Raw genomic sequence first — 20,096 nt, 5'->3', positions numbered from 1 at the left:
AATAGCTTGTGTTACCACTTTCTCCCCGGTGTCGAACAAAATGAGAAAAATGATACTCCGCCACTGGTCTGTCATTAATGCAGGCGTACTAGAAATTGAGCGCCCTTTATTTGCGTTAAAAAAAAATCAAAAATTTGAAGGACCATTTAGTCCGAGCCGCATTGCCAAGCCCTAGTCAACCCTCCACACTTGAAACTGTATGGGGTCTGTCCCCCGTTGTAGGACATGTGAAATGTGGCAATTGCAGTGTGTGTGACATAACTATTGAAGGTAAAACCAGAGTATTTAATAACATCACCTTTACTAGTTCCTCGCTGTCAAATTGTAACACCTGCAATGTGATATATTTGGTTCAATGTCCATGTATGAAAATGTATGTGGGTCAAACTTCACAGAAGGTGAAAACAAGGATCTGCCAGCACAAGAGCCGCATTCGCTGTCAGACCCAGAATGCCCCGCTTGTGGAACATTTCATCAGTGCCAAGCACACAGAAAATGACTTAAAATGGACTGTGTTGAAGGCATTAAAGTTACCACCCAGAGGAGGATGCATGGCTCAGCTTAACAAGGAGGAACTAAAATGCATTATATTGCTGGACACAATACAGAATGGTCTCAATCGGACCGAGGACTGGGCGGGATTGCTGTGAATTGTCAGATGCTGACCTGAGAGACTGCTTAAAACGACAAAATTGGATCACTAGCCAATTCTGTCTGTTGTTCGAATGTATAAGTTGTTCCAACATAATGTCTGCCGCTGCCCGTCTTCGAATTCCAATATTAATATGGACAGAGACTGAACTTTTGTGATGGAAACGCCATGTAATGTTTGTCAAATGTTATTTCTCTATTAAGTAAATCAGGGTGTATTAATGAATTGCATGGAAAGAGCACAATCACTCGGTTTGCCTAATCGACACCACTCTAAGATGGCCACCACTGGGACACTCTCACCGCCCCCTGTCACTCCCACTCCCTCATCGATTTTCATTAATTTACGCGCCTTGGGATTCAGCTCACTTCCGCATTATCGGGAACCGGCGGACTGCCACCGTGCACACCGCCCGGACTTCACTCGGATCGCGAGTGAGGAGCACTGACTCAGCGCTAAGGTAAGGGTTCCCGGCCCACCCCTCTCCCTCTCTGCCACGGGCCCTAAATGCCTTTTTTCTTAAATCCGTTTCATTGCTGTTTACTTTCAGACCCTGGAACTTAAAGTATATACTTTCAAGCGGTCTGGATATAATATACTGGCCCGTGATTCTTGTATCCTTCCAAGCGGGATATTACCAGATGCTGGATAGGAACTTATGGCTACTACCCAAAACCTATCGGAATAGGACACCGAGGTAACGTCCTGTTCCCCTGCCACAATTTACCAGCGCATGATACTAGCACTTGATACTTATTTGATTCCCTCTCCCTTAGGCACCAGCCCTCCACCCTACCATCTCTCCTAGAATTACAGGAGAATTGTGAAGATCGTTCAAAAAGGTGTGCAATTCACCTCCTATTACTGTAATTTTATTAGGCACATAGAGAATCCCGTCACGCTCACGCAACGCATGATTACGTCGTAGTCACCACAACGGTAATCATAGGTTGATACACGATACTTTGGCCACAGCTCTGAGTGTCGGAAATTGTTTTTAAGCGCACCGGGCTGCATGCCCGTAAAAGTATGAATCTCACATGAGCCACCACCACTGCGCCTCTCTCGAATGCGACACGAGTAGCCACAACCACGATAGCGTCTAAAGGCTCACGGTGCAACAATACGAGTCGGCCTCAGTTTAAACTGTTCTCACCATTTCGTATAGCATGAGATTGGAACACTGGAAGACTTTTGAATGAAGTCCACATGATCACAATGGCATGATATAAGTGAATACTGTGTGCATTATACCTGTAATTAGTGCCATATTTAAACGTATTTCTTTCTTTTCCCCTTTTTTCTCCCATCTTTGAAAAATGTTATTTCCAACAGGTTTTTAAAAAAAGCACATACAGGCAATACATTGTTTATGTCCGGATGATGATCCCAGTTCACTAGGAGCCGGGGATCGAAACGCCGTCGACAACTTCCCAATTCTGTAACTTTCCCATTGCGTTGACATTGTTACATGAATTGGTTGTCTGAACTTGCTTTGTGAATATGCCATTGATGCAAGGGACAATTGGCTCCCATGTTCTTTTTGCCTGATATTCTTTACCCTCTTCTCCTTGCTTTCTTCCCTACCCTTGAATTCTTTTTGATTGTACTTCTGGATAGGTACAGGCTTGTACCCTATCAACTTTCGCATTAGACCTCTCTGATGGTCTTTTAAACTTGTTTATATTCGAAAATAAAATTTCAGGCCCGGCTGGGTACTGAAAACACTAGTCAATATAGCACTGATTGGAGTCTATATTTATATCTGTTTTTGTGAAAATGTAATCCTATGGACCACTGTTTCTCATAATAAGTATATGGATACTTTGCATTTCTTTTTCACCAATGTTAAGCTATTTGGACTTTTGAATCTTTCATTACTGTTGCAATTGTCCTAGGTGACATTATGTAATTCTGAGGTTATGACAGTCTTTCGATGGTGGTGGGATGCAACAGAGGGATGCAACAGAGGGAAGCTCTTAGAGGGGACATTAACTTTGGTTTGCACTGAAGCATCTGGGACGGAGCCTTTAACCACAGCACTTGAAGCCCTCATCCCTTCCTACTTCTTGCGGAACCCGCTCCGCGGGTCCCGCTGCGTGTGGGGTGATCTTACCGGCGTTGGAAGAACTTTCACCGGGAGCAACAGCAGGCGAGTGACAGGCGGGGCTGCGAGCGAGTGCAGGCGCTGCGCAGGGACTACGGTTCCCAGGAGCGCCTGCCAGACCCAATTGTGAACACCTGGGCCGCTCTCCCTGTCTGCTCCTCCCCCTCCCCAGCGCTCAAGACTCGTGTGCTGGAGGCAGCATTTGGGACATTAACTTTGGTTTGCACTGAAGCATCTGGGACGGAGCCTTTAACCACAGCACTTGAAGCCCTCATCCCTTCCTACTTCTTGCGGAACCCGCTCCGCGGGTCCCGCTGCGTGTGGGGTGACCTTACCGGCGTTGGAAGAACTTTCACCGGGAACAACAGCAGGCGAGTGACAGGCGGGGCTGCGAGCGAGTGCAGGCGCTGCGCAGGGACTACGGTTCCCAGGAGCGCCTGCCAGACCCAATTGTGAACACCTGGGCCGCTCTCCCTGTCTGCTCCTCCCCCTCCCCAGCGCTCAAGACTCGTGTGCTGGAGGCAGCATTTGGGACATTAACTTTGGTTTGCACTGAAGCATCTGGGACGGAGCCTTTAACCACAGCACTTGAAGCCCTCATCCCTTCCTACTTCTTGCGGAACCCGCTCCGCGGGTCCCGCTGCATGTGGGGTGATCTTACCGGCGTTGGAAGAACTTTCACCGGGAGCAACAGCAGGCGAGTGACAGGCGGGGCTGCGAGCGAGTGCAGGCGCTGCGCAGGGACTACGGTTCCCAGGAGCGCCTGCCAGACCCAATTGTGAACACCTGGGCCGCTCTCCCTGTCTGCTCCTCCCCCTCCCCTACAGTCAGATAAAGCGACACTGCTATTACCGCTGCGCGGTAGCGCGCGGTAGCGCCGGGAGAAGCCCGGGACAAGGGCGGGACCGTTTGAGGCCGTTCGAGGCCTAAGAGGACTGGACTGGCCTACCCCTCTTGGTTCTATATTGTTAGTTCGTATGGGTAGATAAATCACAATCTGAGGGGAAATAGATCTATCTTTGCGACAGCACCCTAATATCATGGATCCAAGGGTAACTCGTAGTAAATCTTCTAAACGTGGTTCACTAATCAGTGGCCCCATGGATGACTTTATAACCCGCACTAATATAGCTATAGACAAGGAAATATCTAAGCTTCAGACCCGGGTCTCATTAGAACTAGATGCCGCAAGAAGAGTGTCTCAGGTAATTGCACTCTCCAAAAAATCCTCCCTTGGTCACATAGCCACCTCTGTTACCCCTGAGCGCCCAGCCCGCCCTAATTGTATAGTCGCCCAGGTAGATATCCACAATTCACCTACCCCGGCCATCCCCACACTTGTTACAGGAAGTAAGGTCGAGGATACTACATTAACACCTTTTAGTATGCCCATCCCTGCTCCCATTGTATCTCTCCCGAATTTGACTCACAATATCCCTAGTGGCAAACAGCCAAAGAGGAAACGCAATTCTCGCTCAGCTTATTTCCGTAAGAAAGCGAAAATTGCTGTTCCAAAAAATCTGCCCACGAATAACATTACAGCTTTTAATGCGGGAGCTGAGTTCACCATTAATACCCAGCCATGTAGTGAGGGACAGGGAGAAAATCCATCTATTTCCCTCCTGAATACCACAACAGACGAGGTCCCTGAAGCAGACGGGCTAACCAAGAACAATAAAGAATTTATAGAGGTGGTTTGGGACACACTCAAAAAACTTTTGTCTCCTTTGGACCTAAGATTATCAAGGATAGAAAACAGCTTGTTAGAAATGGAGAAGAGCATTATTGCGCTGGCCACTCTTGGGTTGAAAAGTCTGGAAAACCAGGGCATTATTGCAGCTGACCCAATCCCACGACCCACCGCACTACAAACTAATCCAGCTTCCTCCTTAGTACCACCTACAATGAAACCTGTTCCTAAACCAAGGACAGTTACGGTGGAACAAGCTTGTGTCAAACCAAAGCCTTCCACACGAGGCTCCACCCGTAACTCTCAACGTCCTAAACACGAAACAGTAATTAGACCGGTTCCTATTGAAACCCAGGCCCTCCCAGCCAAAGACAACTTTAGAGGTGGCTACATTGACCTTCCCCCAGAGGCAAACGACTATGTCGTTGTCTTGACGGGTGTTCCTACGTTAGGCAACGGCCAATTCGAAAATCACTGGTCGCTTAAAAATAAAATAATGCACTGGTTGAATGTCAATAGACCAATCCCCAATGGTAGAAGAAGTAGGGTATTGATGGTTCGCAGAACCCCCTGGGTAGGGCCAACGCTGAAATCCAGTCCGGGGGACTGTATAGTAGTGACTTTTCAGGATCCCCATACGGCGCATCACATTTGCAGTTGGCCCAGCAATGATGACTCTTTAGTCAAACCTAAGCAACTATCCTTTTTCTATCCTCCCCGACCTAGCTGTAACCAGGGGGACAATTGGACATTGGTTCAGCACCACCAACGGCCGAATAACTCCAGGGGCCACAGGGAGACCCTGCTACATTGGAATGGCCTCTCCACTTATAACAGATTCGGCGGACTGGAGGAGGTGGATTGACTCCCTGTGCAAGTAGCCAATCAAGTAGCCAAGCAAACGCGAAGGGTATCCCTAACTTCGCAAAGGCATTATTCCACCGATTGTACTGCTCCTGATTCTGCATCAAGCCAAACAGGACGATTTAACAACGCAAGGGTTGATGGGGTGGAAATGTCATTGGATTTAACAGCAAATTGTAAAAGGGAAGATCGGCCAACCCCGCCTTGTGTGACCCTTCCTGTACCTACTACTCCTGAGCAGTCGGATATCACCTGCCTCGCCCCTTATGCGTCTTTCGATCTCCCCAAAACTGAGCCACTTGTGACGTTTTCAAAACCAGTGGGTGCTATTGTTTCCCCATTGCCTATGCCTACTGACCCCACCAGAGTCTTTTCACCATCCGACTCTGTCCTAAAATTTTTATCTTGGAACGTGGCTGGACTTGGCCGCAATTTTGACATCCCCGAATGGAACGACTTTTTGGAACCCTTCCACATCTGCCTTCTACAGGAGACCTGGTGCTTGGAGCCAAGACACCGAGTGGGATTTACCACCTTTTTTATCCCCGCAGTCCAGGAACAAGGGTCCAAAGGTCGCCCGTCAGGTGGACTTATTATATGGATCAGTATTGCTTTAGGCCACAGGGTAAAAGAAAGAAACACCCAATCCTCGGACCTCCAGTGGCTAACGATAACACACAAAGGGGGAAGAAGTATCGAAATCTTCAACATCTACTTGAGGGGTGCTAAAGGTGGTGCATCCCATTTACCATCCACAGGTTTAAACGGCAACCTGGCTGCCTGCGATGCAGATTCCCATATAATGCTTGCAGGGGATTTTAACTGCTGTTTCGAGCCTTTGGCTAGCGAAGACATCTTGGACACTTTTGAGGAGGACAACAGGAGAGGTATTCCGATTCTGAATCTTGACCCGATTCCTAAATGGTCGCAAAACGCAATAGAGATCAACGCCTTGTGCATGGAGCACAACTTGCGACCGACAAATGGCCGATCCAAATCTGACCATATGGGTGCCCACACTTATAATAGACAAGACCACACGTCTAGGATTGATTACATCATGCTCAATTACAATCTTTGGCAATACCACCTAGATATGGAGGTTATAGTGTCGGTCGATAGCGATCACAACCCCCTATCGCTATCTATTCTATCCCCTTGGCAGGCTGGAAAGCAAAGCATAACCGGACATAAGTGGAAATCCTCTCATGAAGTGGTCCCCACAAATTGTAGCAGGCGTTTAAAATAGGCAAAAGTTTCAGCCGACGAGACAAGGATGGCCCAGGCCGGGGCAATCTTGTTAGAGGTGGAGCCCCGGATGAGCCCTTCAAGCCAAAACGATAATAAGATCCTACCTCTATTCACTGAAACTGTACTTGCACTAAGCGACTTATTTATTGTTCCCCAATCCACTCGAGGGGGTCCCCCAAAATCTTTGCCTAAACAGTCAGAGAAATGGTACACTCAAAAATGTCGTGAGGCCAAGAAGGAACTTGTTGAGACATTAAAGACTAAAGATGCGGTTGCTATTAGGGCTGCCAGGAAACTTTATAAAAAAATCATAACTGAAGCTAAACAGACTTATGATTTTAACTTCTGGGGAGATCTAGTAGAGGCCAGTACCAGGAAGGATGCCAAGAGGTTTTGGGACCTACTAAGATCTAGGGAAAAGCCCATTGACCAGCAGCTAACTTGTAATATTGCAGGGGGAGCATGGTTTGACCACTTTTCGCAACTGTACTCTGCTCCCTCGGGTCCATCCAAGGTAGCTTGTCCGCCCACGGGCTTTACAATTAACCTCCCATGCTATGATGGCCTATTCACTAACTCAGAAGTAGAAAGAGCAATCCAATCCATCGTCCCGAACAAGGCAGCAGGACCAGACGGAATCCCAGGAGACCTAATTAAGAACTATCCATCTCCTTGGAGTAGATTAATTTCCTCGCTTTTGAACGAAGTGATGTTGGGTGGAGTCTTTCCCGACTCATGGAGGGGCGCTGAGGTCGTACCCATTTTTAAAAAAGGCTCTAGGGACGACCCAGCAAACTACCGCCCAATCAGTTTATTAGATTCTTCTCAAAAGGTAGCAGGAAAGGTGGTACTGGGCAGGATCATCGAGTGGGCAGACGGTAACCATATCCTATCAGATCTCCAAGCAGGTTTCAGAACAGGTACGGGTACAATCGAGCAGACGTTCCGCCTTCTAATGATCTATTGGAAAGTGGTGGTGCTGGGAGGGGGCAGTCTGTATTTAGTCTTCATTGACCTGCGGACTGCCTTCGACCTGGTACCACGCACGCTTCTCTGGAACGTCCTCGATGGGTTAGGCCTCCCCCCCTATCTGCTGTCACTGCTTGTAAAATTCCATGATAGGAACTTTGCCCAAATTAGATGGGGTGCACAGGGAGAGAAAACATCTCGTATCCCCGTGGACAGAGGCGTCCGCCAGGGGTGTGTGCTTGCCCCCACTCTGTTCTCTCTCTATATTAACGGAGTGGTGGAGCATCTTTTGCAACAACCATCAGACGCACCCACCCTGGCTGAAAGGAAGATCCCAACGCTTCTGTTCGCGGACGATACCCTCCTAATTTCAAAATCACCAATGGGCATCCAATCGTTGCTCTCCAGCTTTCAAACCTTCTGTAATGAAAGGGGCTTGGCCATAAATATAGGTAAAACTAAGTTCTTAGTTCTTAACCCGCCAAAAAAATCTGTTTATCCCCCGGTCCTGGATTCTGTCCCACTTGATCGTGTGAAAGAATTTGATTATCTGGGCATACGCATCAGTGATACCATGAGCTGGAAGGCACACCATCAAAAAATCTTCCTTACCCACAAAAGGGTGGCAGGTGCGCTGCTCAAGTAACAGCGAGCATCACCATCAAAACCTATTGGGGCCCCCCTAGATATCTATAGGGCAAGGGTTGTAAGCGCGGCACTCTACGGTGCTGAGCTGTGGGGCACTCAAAAAGTTGACACTTTGGCCCATCTTGAGAACAACTTCCATAAAGACCTAATGGGTTTGCCCCACAGCACGCCATCAATCCCATTACTGATAGATGCAGGTACCCGGGCAATCTGCGACCAAGCGAAACTACGCCCACTCCTGTTATGGTCCAGAATTTGGAACGGGCAGGAATTAAGTAGTTACGCAGACGCCTTGAATGACATTTTGTCATTATCGGGTTCCCATAAGATCATCTGGCTCAGGGAGGTCAAAAAGCTGCTATACAATTTGGGCCTAGGTGAGGCTTGGTCCAACAAATCTGCACCCTCAAAACAATATCTAAAGAAGGTTTATTGGGCATGGGTGGACAGCGAGAGGGCCCGAAGTACAAACCATTGTAAATCTGTAGCCCTGTTTCTGTCAGTCAAGGAGTTGCCGTTAAGAGAACCTTACCTAGACACCATTCAGAGCCCAAGGGACAGAGCATTGTACATCAAGTTTAGGTTGGGGGTACTTCCACTATGTGAGTTCACGTCCACTTGGAAACCGCCCGCTCAAACTGTACCCTATTGCCCCTTTTGCGATTTAAGGGTAGAGTCTGTGTCCCATATGTTGTTCGAATGTAGTGTCTATGTAGCCCCGAGACGTAGGTGGTTGAAGCCTATTTGCAGAAGCCTGGGAACTCGCTCTCACTTAGAAGCCCTGCGTATTTTACGTACAGATCCTAGACCCCTCTTTTCAACTTGTATGGCAAAATTTTTGGGTTGGGCTTGGCGCCTAAGAACTGCAAGAAAAATGTTAATCCAGTGACCGAGCGTAGCCACCCAATATGCTGTTTTGTATATGAAATGTTTTTATGTGATGATTGTCGTTAAAAATGTTTTAAAAAGATGTGTAAATGCTTTTATGATATGTTTTTATCGAATAAAGCTATTACTTACTTACTTACTTAGAGGCTTTTTAAAAAGGAATAAACTCTAAAGGAGGGGCAACGACCGCCATTCTGCTTTTCCTACTCTAAGACACTATGCCACACTTTCTTTTCCCTTTGCAAGAGGATTCTATGCTTATTGAATTTTGATGATTACTAAGAACTATCTTTTTACTTTTGGACAGCTTTTCTGATGCTACTGTTGATAGCAGATGGACAGAATTATTCTTTGCCTAACCATTTCAAATTAATTTTCTTTTGATCCTATTCTAATGGACTCACCCTTAATGGACTCTAAATCTGAACCCTTTCCCCGTCATCGTAGGATTTGAGCTGTTAGGCAAACTAGCTATCATTCTGCTTTAATGGTAGTGGGACTCTGTAACTGATTTTTTTTTTTAATAACCACCCGAAAAAAGCCTTGCCTAAATGTTTGACGCTTTAATGCAAGCTGCGATATTCTGAACTGAAATTCTCAAAATATTGCTTATTGCTATGAATTTTGAATCCTAATACCAAACGAATCTAATATCTGTCTGAGTCTATTATTGAGTCTCATTGGTTCTTCCATTTAAACTGTGCTATTTTACTGACTCAGCTACCTCTGTCAGAACATCATCTATTTACTTCGTTTGTTCTGTGTTGCAGAGTTTTTAGTGTGCATAATTCTAGTCAGATTTAAATTCTTCTCATGAGGTTGAGTCTTCCTGTTGCTATACTTTATTTCGACAGCATAGTGCTGAGAGTGGTGTATCTCAATATGACCTCAAATTTGTGAGTTAGTGGTCAATTAATGGTCCTTCTTGGTCAGCTAATGTGGAGTTTTTTCTACCCTAATGTTCACCCCACCTATCAGTGGAGAAAGATTCAGAAGATCATGGTCTCTGTGGTAAATGGAAATGCTGCAGATTGTCTAATCGCAAAGGGCCTAGTGCAATTAAGAGTAGTAAGGAGAGTAAGCGTATAATACAATATTGCCACCTTTGTGCTGCAGCAGTAACCATGACCTCCTCAATGCTGCTGGTCGTATTTTCTTGACTTTGCTGCAGCTTTGTATACCGCTAACTGTGCGGTCTGATCATTCAAAAGGTACTGGTGGAAATGTCCTTCTCTTTAAGATTCTTATGTCTCTAGGTTCTGTGCACCTTTAAGTCTATGCATTTCTTTTACTCCTCTTCGTACTATGAGGCTTCCGATGTGCAGGTCTTTGAAGTTGGAAATCACTCCTCTTTATTTTCTGTGTATGCCAAAAGAGTCTTCTCAGCGAGTTAGGTGTAAACGCCCCACCTAAGAGGTAGTAGTAGGATGTCAATGGTCAGCCCATCCCTATCTGATTCAACTACGGCTAGAGGAATGTTTCCAGCCTCTTAACATAATCTCGGCATATACTCCAAGCATTCCTCGCTGTGCAGTAAGCACACAAAATGACTCACTGACGTACCACACTGAAAAACATCATGCCACCAATGGTCCTAAATAACATAACACTAGAGAATAACAGCTCTCTACGCACGACATCAAACGCTTCCCACTGAGATTTGCAACAAATAAAACAGTCTTCCAACTAAACACTATCCAGAGATATAGCATGCGACCAGAGTTAATAGTTAGACAGAGTGATGGCACATAGAACTACAGTACACAGACCCACTAAGAAACCTCACCCTGAAACAACAGTAACACAAACACAAAGTAAACAACCAAGGGAAATTGTTTTAGGATTCAAACGGCTTTGTTCTACTAAACACGAAGACAATTGAGAAGGGGGGTCATGGGCCAAATCCACCTTGGAACACCCAAGGAAAGCTTTGCGCTACCTAGCAACATAACATATCTTCACAACGTTCAGGCACCCTTGCGAACACTGTTTTTCGCATACAAAGTGAAAATATGGTTATAAAACATATTGCACACTGTAGTATCCGTAATTGAATGGTGGGCGTAGTACAGCTTCACTTATTTAGGGAACATGTCGACAACTGCAGATTTATAACTTGAGAAAGAAAGAGTACGTGGCACAAGTGACATTTATCTAGTTATTACATTCTATTCCATCTCAGGAGGTTGGTACGCGCGGCAAGAGTACTTATTAGGTAATGAGTCTCTAAAAACAGAGAGACAGCAGCATTAGACTGTCACTGACAGGCACCGTACAAGTGCAGGCTAGCTAGTGGGTGTCCCCAGCCGCTGCCCCTCCCCAGGGGTGGTGGTCTCCACTGCCCCGGACAAGCTCCTTACCTCTGGAAGACATTCCACAGAAAGCTCTGGTCAGCGGCTGCGGGCTGGGGTCGATACTGCTGTTGGTAGGCCATGCTGTAACTATATGAGCTCTGATCCAGCTCCGTGCACTGCCGTGAAAGCTGCTGGGGTGTCCCGCCCAACCAGTGACTCATGTCTGCTCCGCCCGCAGCCTGTGCTCGCTGTCTCACTTCCGGGTACCGCCTGCTATACAGATACTGTACTTCTTGGCTGCAGAGCCGACAGCGTTAGGGCCAGGAGCTCCAAACAGAGGCCTACTCTGGTACTTTCGCCTATCATTCGTCATCATTGGACCGAAAAACATGAACTTTTGAGAGACATCAGGCCTGCCAACAGACCACCGCACACCATTAGTTGTTCATCTGTTGTGCTCGCGAATCTGTGGCACCACTTTAATATGGCCGCCGTAATACCAGCGGTATGGTAAAGTTACGAACAGGCTGAGTCCTTCTTCTGATTTCTTTTTTACATCATTCAATAGTACTCCATAAATGACGCAAGGTCTACGTAATAGAGCAGTCTTCGGAAATCCCCCTTCTCTCAAAAGCAAGATCCAAACTATGATTCATCTGTAACACAACTCTGTTGTAGCCTTCACCTCTTCTCTACAAACTCGTAGTTACAGCGTGCTGCATCACTGATATTGCACCGACTATTGGACTAAAACAATTTGTTCTCATATCAAAGTACCCCACATCAAAAATTAACTGCAAAGGCTTCAATACAATTGGAGAGCGACAGCCCATTCGGTTTTGGAATTAAGTACCGTAAATAAGTAAATAATTGACGTTTTCTCTTTCGGAAACCTATCTGTAAAGAGCTTCATTCATGATTACGTTCATGTTTCTATTTCTATGTAATTCCTATGCAGGTAAGGTCTCGTTGGTCGCGCGCACTGCGCGTGCCCAGAAGTTCGAGTCAGTAACCCGGGGGAATCCACCACGATGCTGGGAATCAACCTGCTGTTGGTGAACCGCAGAAGTTTTGTTGGGAAGCGGTTACGTTATTAGACAGGTACTCAATTCTGTATTTTAGGCCCATGACTGAGTGTCTGTTCTCGGCGATTTCTAAGCCTTATCGCGAGCTGAGATCCCGTAAAAGTGGCGCAAGAGGCTAAATAAGCCCCATGGTTGTTTATGACAATGCTTTCAGGGCCCATACTAACTAATGCCTTCAGTAAACGTCAGGGAGTGGTATTAGCGCCGTGATATCCCACTGGTGAGTGTTGCGCTTTATTAAAAAAAAATAAACTGCAAAATAAAATACGTTTTTGTTATTTAGTTGATATATTAAATTGGAGATTTGAGCAAACATTTACCTGGAAGTATTGAATGTTGAAACAAGCATTTGCAATGCAATAGGTCTCGCATTAGTAAAGTTTGAGCTATTGGTTTTGTAAATGACACATTTTTTATTTGTTTTGTTTTTGAAAATAGCGAAATTAATAGCTTTGTCATTTACAATGCCAATAGTTTTAACTTTCACAAATGTGACACCTATAGCATTTGTAATGCAATCTGTGTTGTATTTACGTGACTTACATGTATTGATAATACAAATAACAATGGCTTTTAATGTTTTTTTTCAATAATTAATACTTAACTAAAAGTGATTGTAATTTATAATGGCATTAGCTTAAAGTTTTGTAAATAACTTTTGTGAAGATTATGTTCAGTGTGTTTTATTGTGACGAAAATCCAAGAACAGAAGTGAAATATTAACATCTTTTTGTTACATTTGTAATAAACCTTGAAACATTGAGAGAACATATTTGAACCAGGTGTTGTTGAATGGTTGCACAGATTGATGCTGTGGTGACGCTGAGAGATGTGATGGCGAACAAGTGATGCTGTGGCGTTCAGTGATGCTGTGGTAATACATAGTGATGTTGTGCCCCTGAGTGATGCTGTGGTGGTGCGGAGTGATGCTGCATGCTATGCTATGTTTTGTTTTGCTATCCTAGGTTTTGTTTTGTTATGCTATGCTATCCTATGCTTTGATTTGTTATGTTATGCTATGTTTTGCTGTGCTATGTTTTGCTATGCTATGCTTTGTTTTGCTATGCTTTGTTTTGCTATGCTTTGTTTTGCTATGCTTTGTTTTGCTATGCTTTGTTTTGCTATGCTATGCTTTGTTATGCTATGCTATGTTTTGTTGTGTTTTATTATGCTATGCTTTGTTTTGCTATGCTATGTTTTGTTATGCTATGCTTTGTTTTTGGTATGCTATGCTTTGTTTTTGGTATGCTATGTTTTGCTATGCTATTATGTTATGTTTTGCTATGCTATTATGTTTTGTTTTGCTATGCTATGTTTGTTTGTGTTTTGTTAAGCTATGCTATGTTTTGTTGTGTTTTGCTATGTTTTGTTATGCTATGTGTTGTTGTTTTGTTATGCAATGTTTTGTCATGTTATGCTATGTTTTGTTATGCTATGTTTTGTTTTGCTATCCTATGCTTTGTTTTGTTATGCTGTGCTATGTTTAGTTTTGCAATCCTATGCTTTGTTTTGCTATGCTATGCTATGTTTTGTTGTGTTTTGCTATGCTATGTTTGTTATGCTATGTTTGTTATGTTATGCTTGTTATGCTATGCCATGTTTTGTTATGCTATGCCATGTTTTGTTATGCTATGCCATGTTTTGTTATGCTATGCTATGTTTTGTTATGCTATGCAATGTTTTGTTATGCTATGCAATGTTTTGTTTATGCTATGTTTTGTTTATGCTATGTTTTGTTTATGCTATGTTTTGTTATGCTATGTTTTATGCTGTTTTGTTATGCTATGCTTTGCTAAGCTTTGTTTTGTTATGCTATGTTGTGTTTTATTATGCTATGTTTTGTGATGCTGTGTTTTGTTATGCTATGCTTTATGCTATGTTTTGTTATGCTATGCTTTGCGAAGCTTCGTTTTGTTATGCTATGTTGTGTTTTGTTATGCTATGCTATGTTTTGTTATGCTATGTTTTGCTATGCTTTACAATGCTATGTTTTGTTAGGTATGCTATGTTTTGTTGTGTTTTGTTATGCTATGTTTTGTTTTGCTATGTTTTGTTTTGCTATGTTTTGTTATGCTATGTTTTGTTATGCTATGTTTTGTTATGCTATGTTTTGTTATGCTATGTTTTGTTATGCTATGTTTTGTTATGCTATGTTTTGTTATGCTATGTTTTGTTATGCTATGTTTTGTTATGCTATGTTTTGTTATGCTTTACAATGCTATGTTTTGTTATATATGCTATGTTTTGTTGTGTTTTGTTATGCTATGCTCTGTTTTGTTATGCTATGCTTTGTGTTTTGCTATGCTTTGTTGTGTTATGCTATGTTTTGTTTTGCTATCCTATGCTTTGTTTTGTTATGCTATGCTATGTTTTGTTATGCTATGCGTGTGAGGGCGAGGGTGTGTGAGGGCGAGGGTGTGTGAGGGCGAGGGTGTGTGAGGGTGAGGGTGTGTGAGGGTGAGGGGGTGTGAGGGGTTGTGAGTGAGGGTGTGTAAGGGTGAGGGGATGAGGGTGTTTAAGTGTGAGGGGGTGTGTGAGGGTGAGGGGGTGTGTGAGGGTGAGGGGTGAGAGGGTGTGTGAGGGGGAGGGTGTGGGCTTGTGAGGGTGAGAGGGGGTGAGGGTGACGGGGGTGAGGGTGACGGGGTGAGGGGATGTGAAGGTGAGGGGGTGTGAGGGTGAGGGGATGTGGGGGGGTGTGAGGGTGATGGGGTGTGAGGGTGAGGGTGTGTGTGAGGGTGAGGGTGTGTGAGGGTGAGGGTGGGTGAGGGTGACTAGGTGTGAGGGTGAGGGTCAGAAGTAAATGGTGGCAGGGCAGACATCATAAGACCGAGAGAAGAGACTGCGTGGTGACTGCGTTGGTCAGTTTCAGAATCAAGAGGGGCAGAGTCAGCACAGTCTGCGAGGGATCAACGTGTCTAGAGGCAAAGCATAGCGGATGTAGCATTGCAGCTAGCAAGTCGAGTGTTTTCAAGCGGAGTGTCCCTAGAGAGATGGCAACACAATTTGAGGAGCAAGGCTACTGTAAACAAGCATGGTAGGCTTTCACTTTCGTCCAGAAAAAAACAAGCATTTGCAATGCAATAGGTCTCACATTAGGAAAGAGTGAGCTATTGGTATTGTAAATGACATTTTTTTAAATATGTGTTGGCTTTGAAAATATATAAATTAATAGCATTGTTATTCACAAAGCCAATAGCTTACACTTTTCAAATGCGAGTCCTATTGGCTATGGCAATGCTTGTTGTTAGCAAGCAAGGACAGTGCTGTTGTGATGCTGAGTGATGCTGTTGTGGTGCTGAGTGATGATGTGGTTGGGCGGAGTGATGTGGTGGTGTCCCAGAGTGATGTGGTTGGGCGGAGTGATGTGGTGGTGTCCCAGAGTGATGTGGTGGTGTCCCAGAGTGATGTGGTGGTGTCCCAGAGTGATGTGATGGTGTCCCAGAGTGATGTGGTGGTGTCCCTGAGTGATGTGGTGGTGTCCCTGAGTGATGTGGTGGTGTCCCTGAGTGATGTGGTGGTGCCCCTGAGTGATGTGGTGGTGCCCCTGAGTGATGTGGTGGTGCCCCTGAGTGATGTGGTGGTGCCCCTGAGTGATGTGGTGGTGCCCCTGAGTGATGTGGTGGTGCCCCTGAGTGATGTGGTGGTGCCCCTGAGTGATGTGGTGGTGCCCCTGAGTGATGTGGTGGTGTCCTAGAGTGATGTGGTGGTGTTGTGAGGCGTGCAGCAGTGTGAGGCGTGGGGCAGTGTGAGGTGGTGTCCCAGAGTGATGTGGTGGCAGTGTGAGGCGTGCAGCAGTGTGAGGCGTGCAGCAGTGTGAGGCGTGCAGCAGTGTGAGGCGTGTGGCGTGCAGCAGCAGTGTGTGGCGTGCAGCAGTGTGTGGCGTGCAGCAGTGTGAGGCGTGCAGCAGTGTGAGGCGTGCGGCAGTGTGAGGCGTGCGGCAGTGTGCGCCGTGCAGCAGTGTGAAGCGTGCGGCAGTGTGAGGCGTGCGGCAGTGTGCGCCGTGCGGCAGTGTGCGCCGTGCGGCAGTGTGCGCCGTGCGGCAGTGTGCGCCGTGCAGCAGTGTGAGGCGTGCAGCAGTGTGAGGCGTGCAGCAGTGTGAGGCATGCAGCAAGGTGTGGCATGCAGCAGTGTGTGGCGTGCAGCAGTGTGTGGGCCGCAGCAGTGTGTGGCTTTCAGCAGTGTGTGGCTTTCAGCAGTGTGTGGCTTTCAGCAGTGTGTGGCTTTCAGCAGTGTGTGGCTTTCAGCAGTGTGTGGCTTTCAGCAGTGTGTGGCGTGCAGCAGTGTGTGGCGTGCAGCAGTGTGTGGCGTGCAGCAGTGTGTGGCGTGCAGCAGTGTGTGGCGTGCAGCAGTGTGTGGCGTGCAGCAGTGTGTGGCGTGCAGCAGTGTCTGGTGTGCAGCAGTGTGAGTAATGCAGCAGTGTGCAGCGTGCAGCAGTGTGAGGCGTGCAGCAGTGTGAGGCGTGCAGTAGTGTGAGTAATGCAGCAGTGTGTGGCGTGCAGCAGTGTGTGGCGTGCAGCAGTGTGTGGCGTGCTGCATGCAGCAGTGTCTTGTGTGCAGCAGTGTGAGTAATGCTGCAGCGTGCAACAGTTTGAGGCGTGGGGGAAAGAGTGGGGGAGGGGATACTCGAGCCGACAAGAGTGGGGGGAAAAAAGCTTGAGCCGACAAGAGTGGGGGGGAAAAAAGCACTAGTAGACGAAAGAGTGGGTAAAGAAATGCATGATCCGGTGAAAAAAGCATGAGTCAGAGAAGAAAGTAAAATATGAGCCAGAGAGAGACAGGAAATAATGTAGAAAGAAAAAAAAAAGCTCTCGCCATTGCTGTGGTAGGGGCGGGGGAGTGCATTCCTTTCCAGTCTGATGCGGGGACGGGGGAGCGGCAGCCATTGAAGTCTGATGCAGAGGCACAGACAAATGGTGGTGTGTGATGTGGCTGGCGATGATGTGCATGCGCATAGCTCACATGAACAGTACACGATCCGCAACTAGGTATACTTTTCTTTTCCGCTTACTATAATCTTGCTTATTTATCCCTGCGGGATAGAATAGGCGAGACCTAAAAACAAGAAAGGTGCAGAGAACGCCGAACAAAACACAGCTTCCCCATGAAATGGATGCAAAAAAAAAAATTCGGCATTGCTGTGGCGGGGGAGAGCATTCCTGTGAAGTCTGATGCCAAGGCACAGACAAATGGTGGTGTGCGATGTGGCTGGCTCTGTGCACGCGCTTAGCTCACATGAACTGTATGCAATCCGCAGGCTAGGTAGACTTTCTTTTACGCTTACTATAATCTCACCTATTTATCCCTGCTGGATATATTAGGCGAGACCTAAAAAACTAGTAAAGGTATACACTCCGAGCAGAATTTGACAACCAAGATTTGGGGTAGTTTCACAATTCGACCCCAGTACCATGAATGATGATGCCAGAAGTAGCGCTGTTTTTAGGTCGAGCTCGACCTGCATTCAATGCGAAGCATTGATTGCTGTGTCTGCTCGACAACTATTGTCAGCCGTTTTTGGGAATGTAGACACGAGTCAGACGCGCGCCTGTTCATTGTCAGTTTTGACCTCGGGAGCGCGCTGGCTGCTTGCTGTGTGTGCTGTGTCAGTTTCGCTTTCATCAGTTTCGTTTTTCCAAGGCTGCCTTTGAATGAACACGCTCGCTGTGAGCATTATTTCCAAAGCTGGCTTTTAATTATATTTGTTTCCCTTTCATCCTTTTCGTTTTTCCAAGGCTGCCTTTTAAATAACATGCTTGCTGTTAGCATTATTTCCAAAGCTGGCTGTGAATCATTATTTGCAAAGATGCCTTGCAATTAAGACGCTCACTTATTTTTAGGTGACATGCTTTCACTGAATGAATCATTATTTCGAAAGCTGCCTTTTATTTAACATGCTCATATATTTGCTGACATGCTTTCATTGAAAAGCTACGCTTAAATGAAAGTTCGCTAACAGCCGCAAATGAAGTCTGCATTTTTGAAAGCCATAGACTTTGGGCATTCACGTGCGTTTTTAATTAACACGACCATGCAAATGTAGAAAGGTAGACCACAGTCGAAAATAAAGTCAGCTTTACGGGCGCCATGCAAACGTAGACATCGGTTGTTTTTAGGTTGAGCAGAGTCAGCCCCCACACCCTGCACACACACACACACAGAGACACACGCTGCCGCCCCCCACCACACACACGCACACATACAGACAGACAGGCACGCATACACACGCCGCCGCCCCCAACCCCCCCTGCACGCACACACAGACACACACCCCCGCCCCATGCATCGGGAGATCTGCCATACAATCGGTACTGACGCCAGCCTCCGCCAACATCGCAGGGAGTGGCGGTTGCAGGCCCCCAGCATAGGAAACAGGCCCCCGCGGTGCACACACTGGGCGGGGGGCACTACCAGGAGCGGAGTCTTCCAAACGGAAGAGGAAAAGGGGACGAGACCCATGTCGCGCGACACGGCACAGGGAAGCGTTGCACGCCAGGCCTCCGTCGCTGCCTGGAATCTGTGCGCGCGCTCGCCAGCCTGTCGCGAGCACGCCTCCTTCTGGCTCCTAGCGTGTCCCAGCCGCCGGGGTCACAGCGGGCCGCCTCTCCTCGGAGCTGGATTCACTGGCAGGGGCGCGGTGGGGGGCGGTTCATAGGTTCCGTCTGCGCTCGGAGCAATATTACATATCGCATTATATAGGCATCCATTATCGTGTTTTGCAACAGGGAAAACTTGCTGCACGTTACAGGAACATATTGCTCAAAATTCGATCGTACACAACTTGCAATCGTTGGAATCGTGCACATTAAAACCTCTTTATCAACGCGATTGGCTGATGTTGAAGTCTGGTATGCAACAACTGGTTCAAATATGTTATCTCAATGTTTCACGCTTTATTACAAATGTCACCAAAAAAATGTTCATATTTCACTTCTGTTCTTGGATTTTCGTCACAATAAAATACAATGAACATAATCTTCCCAAAAGTTATTTACCAAAATTTAAGCTAGTGCCATTATAAATTACAATCACTTTTATTTAAGTATTAATTATTTTAAAAAATAAAAGCCATTGTTCTTTGTAATATCAATACATGTAAGTCATGTAAATACCACACCTATTGCATTACAAATGCTAAAGATGTCACATTTGCGAAAGTTAAAACTATTGGCATTATAAATGACAAAGCTATTCATTTCACTATTCTCAAAAACCAACACATAAATAAAAAATTTGTCATTTGCAATACTAATAGCTCAAACTTTCCTAATGCGAGACCTATTGCATTGCAAATGCTTGTTTAAACCTAGACTTTGTGTTCACCAGCAGTAGCACTACTAGAGAGTGTGAAACAAAGAGAGAAATGGTGGTGAGAAAGGAGTGTGATTGTGTGTATATGTGTGTGTATATATATCCTACTGGCAATCGCCAGTAGGTATATATAGTTAGGACTTAGTTACCATAGGAAATTCCGAACATTCTATTGGGAATAACGTTGGTGCCGATTGAGGGATCTGCCTGTCATTTTCCTTAAATATGCCTCGCTGCGCTCCGCTCCTTCCCTGAAATTTTTGGGGGGATTCGTCAAGCGGGGGCCAAGAAAAAAAATGGGTCCCAAAACGTGTTTTCCCCATGTTAATTTCCATAGGGA

At 45.9% G+C, this 20,096-nt stretch overlaps 2 protein-coding genes across 3 annotated transcripts in view; one reads left to right on the top strand and one right to left on the bottom strand.

Annotated features, from left to right (window-relative positions):
- LOC147722983 (programmed cell death protein 6-like) overlaps positions 1-11,849 on the bottom strand; it is a 147,870-nt gene extending 136,021 nt beyond the window's left edge. Inside the window, exon 1 of one of the 2 annotated variants that reach the window (XM_086965379.1) lies at positions 11,430-11,849. In XM_086965379.1, coding sequence (XP_086821505.1) covers positions 11,430-11,584 — 155 coding nt within the window. In that variant the 5' untranslated portion in view covers positions 11,585-11,849. The remainder of the gene's footprint in view (positions 1-11,429) is intronic. The other variant, XM_086965380.1, reaches the window with a different exon arrangement.
- Positions 11,850-12,328: 479 nt separating this feature from the next.
- PIGM (phosphatidylinositol glycan anchor biosynthesis class M) overlaps positions 12,329-20,096 on the top strand; it is a 155,551-nt gene continuing 147,783 nt past the window's right edge. Inside the window, exon 1 of the mRNA XM_086965378.1 lies at positions 12,329-12,464. The gene's annotated coding sequence lies outside the window, so the exon portion shown is untranslated. The remainder of the gene's footprint in view (positions 12,465-20,096) is intronic.

This window comes from Lissotriton vulgaris, chromosome 4_1 (assembly GCF_964263255.1).
Source record: "Lissotriton vulgaris chromosome 4_1, aLisVul1.2, whole genome shotgun sequence".
Taxonomy (NCBI): Eukaryota; Metazoa; Chordata; class Amphibia; order Caudata; family Salamandridae; genus Lissotriton; species Lissotriton vulgaris.
Note: the sequence above shows the minus strand (reverse complement) of the source record. Positions and strands in the feature narration are given on the sequence as shown.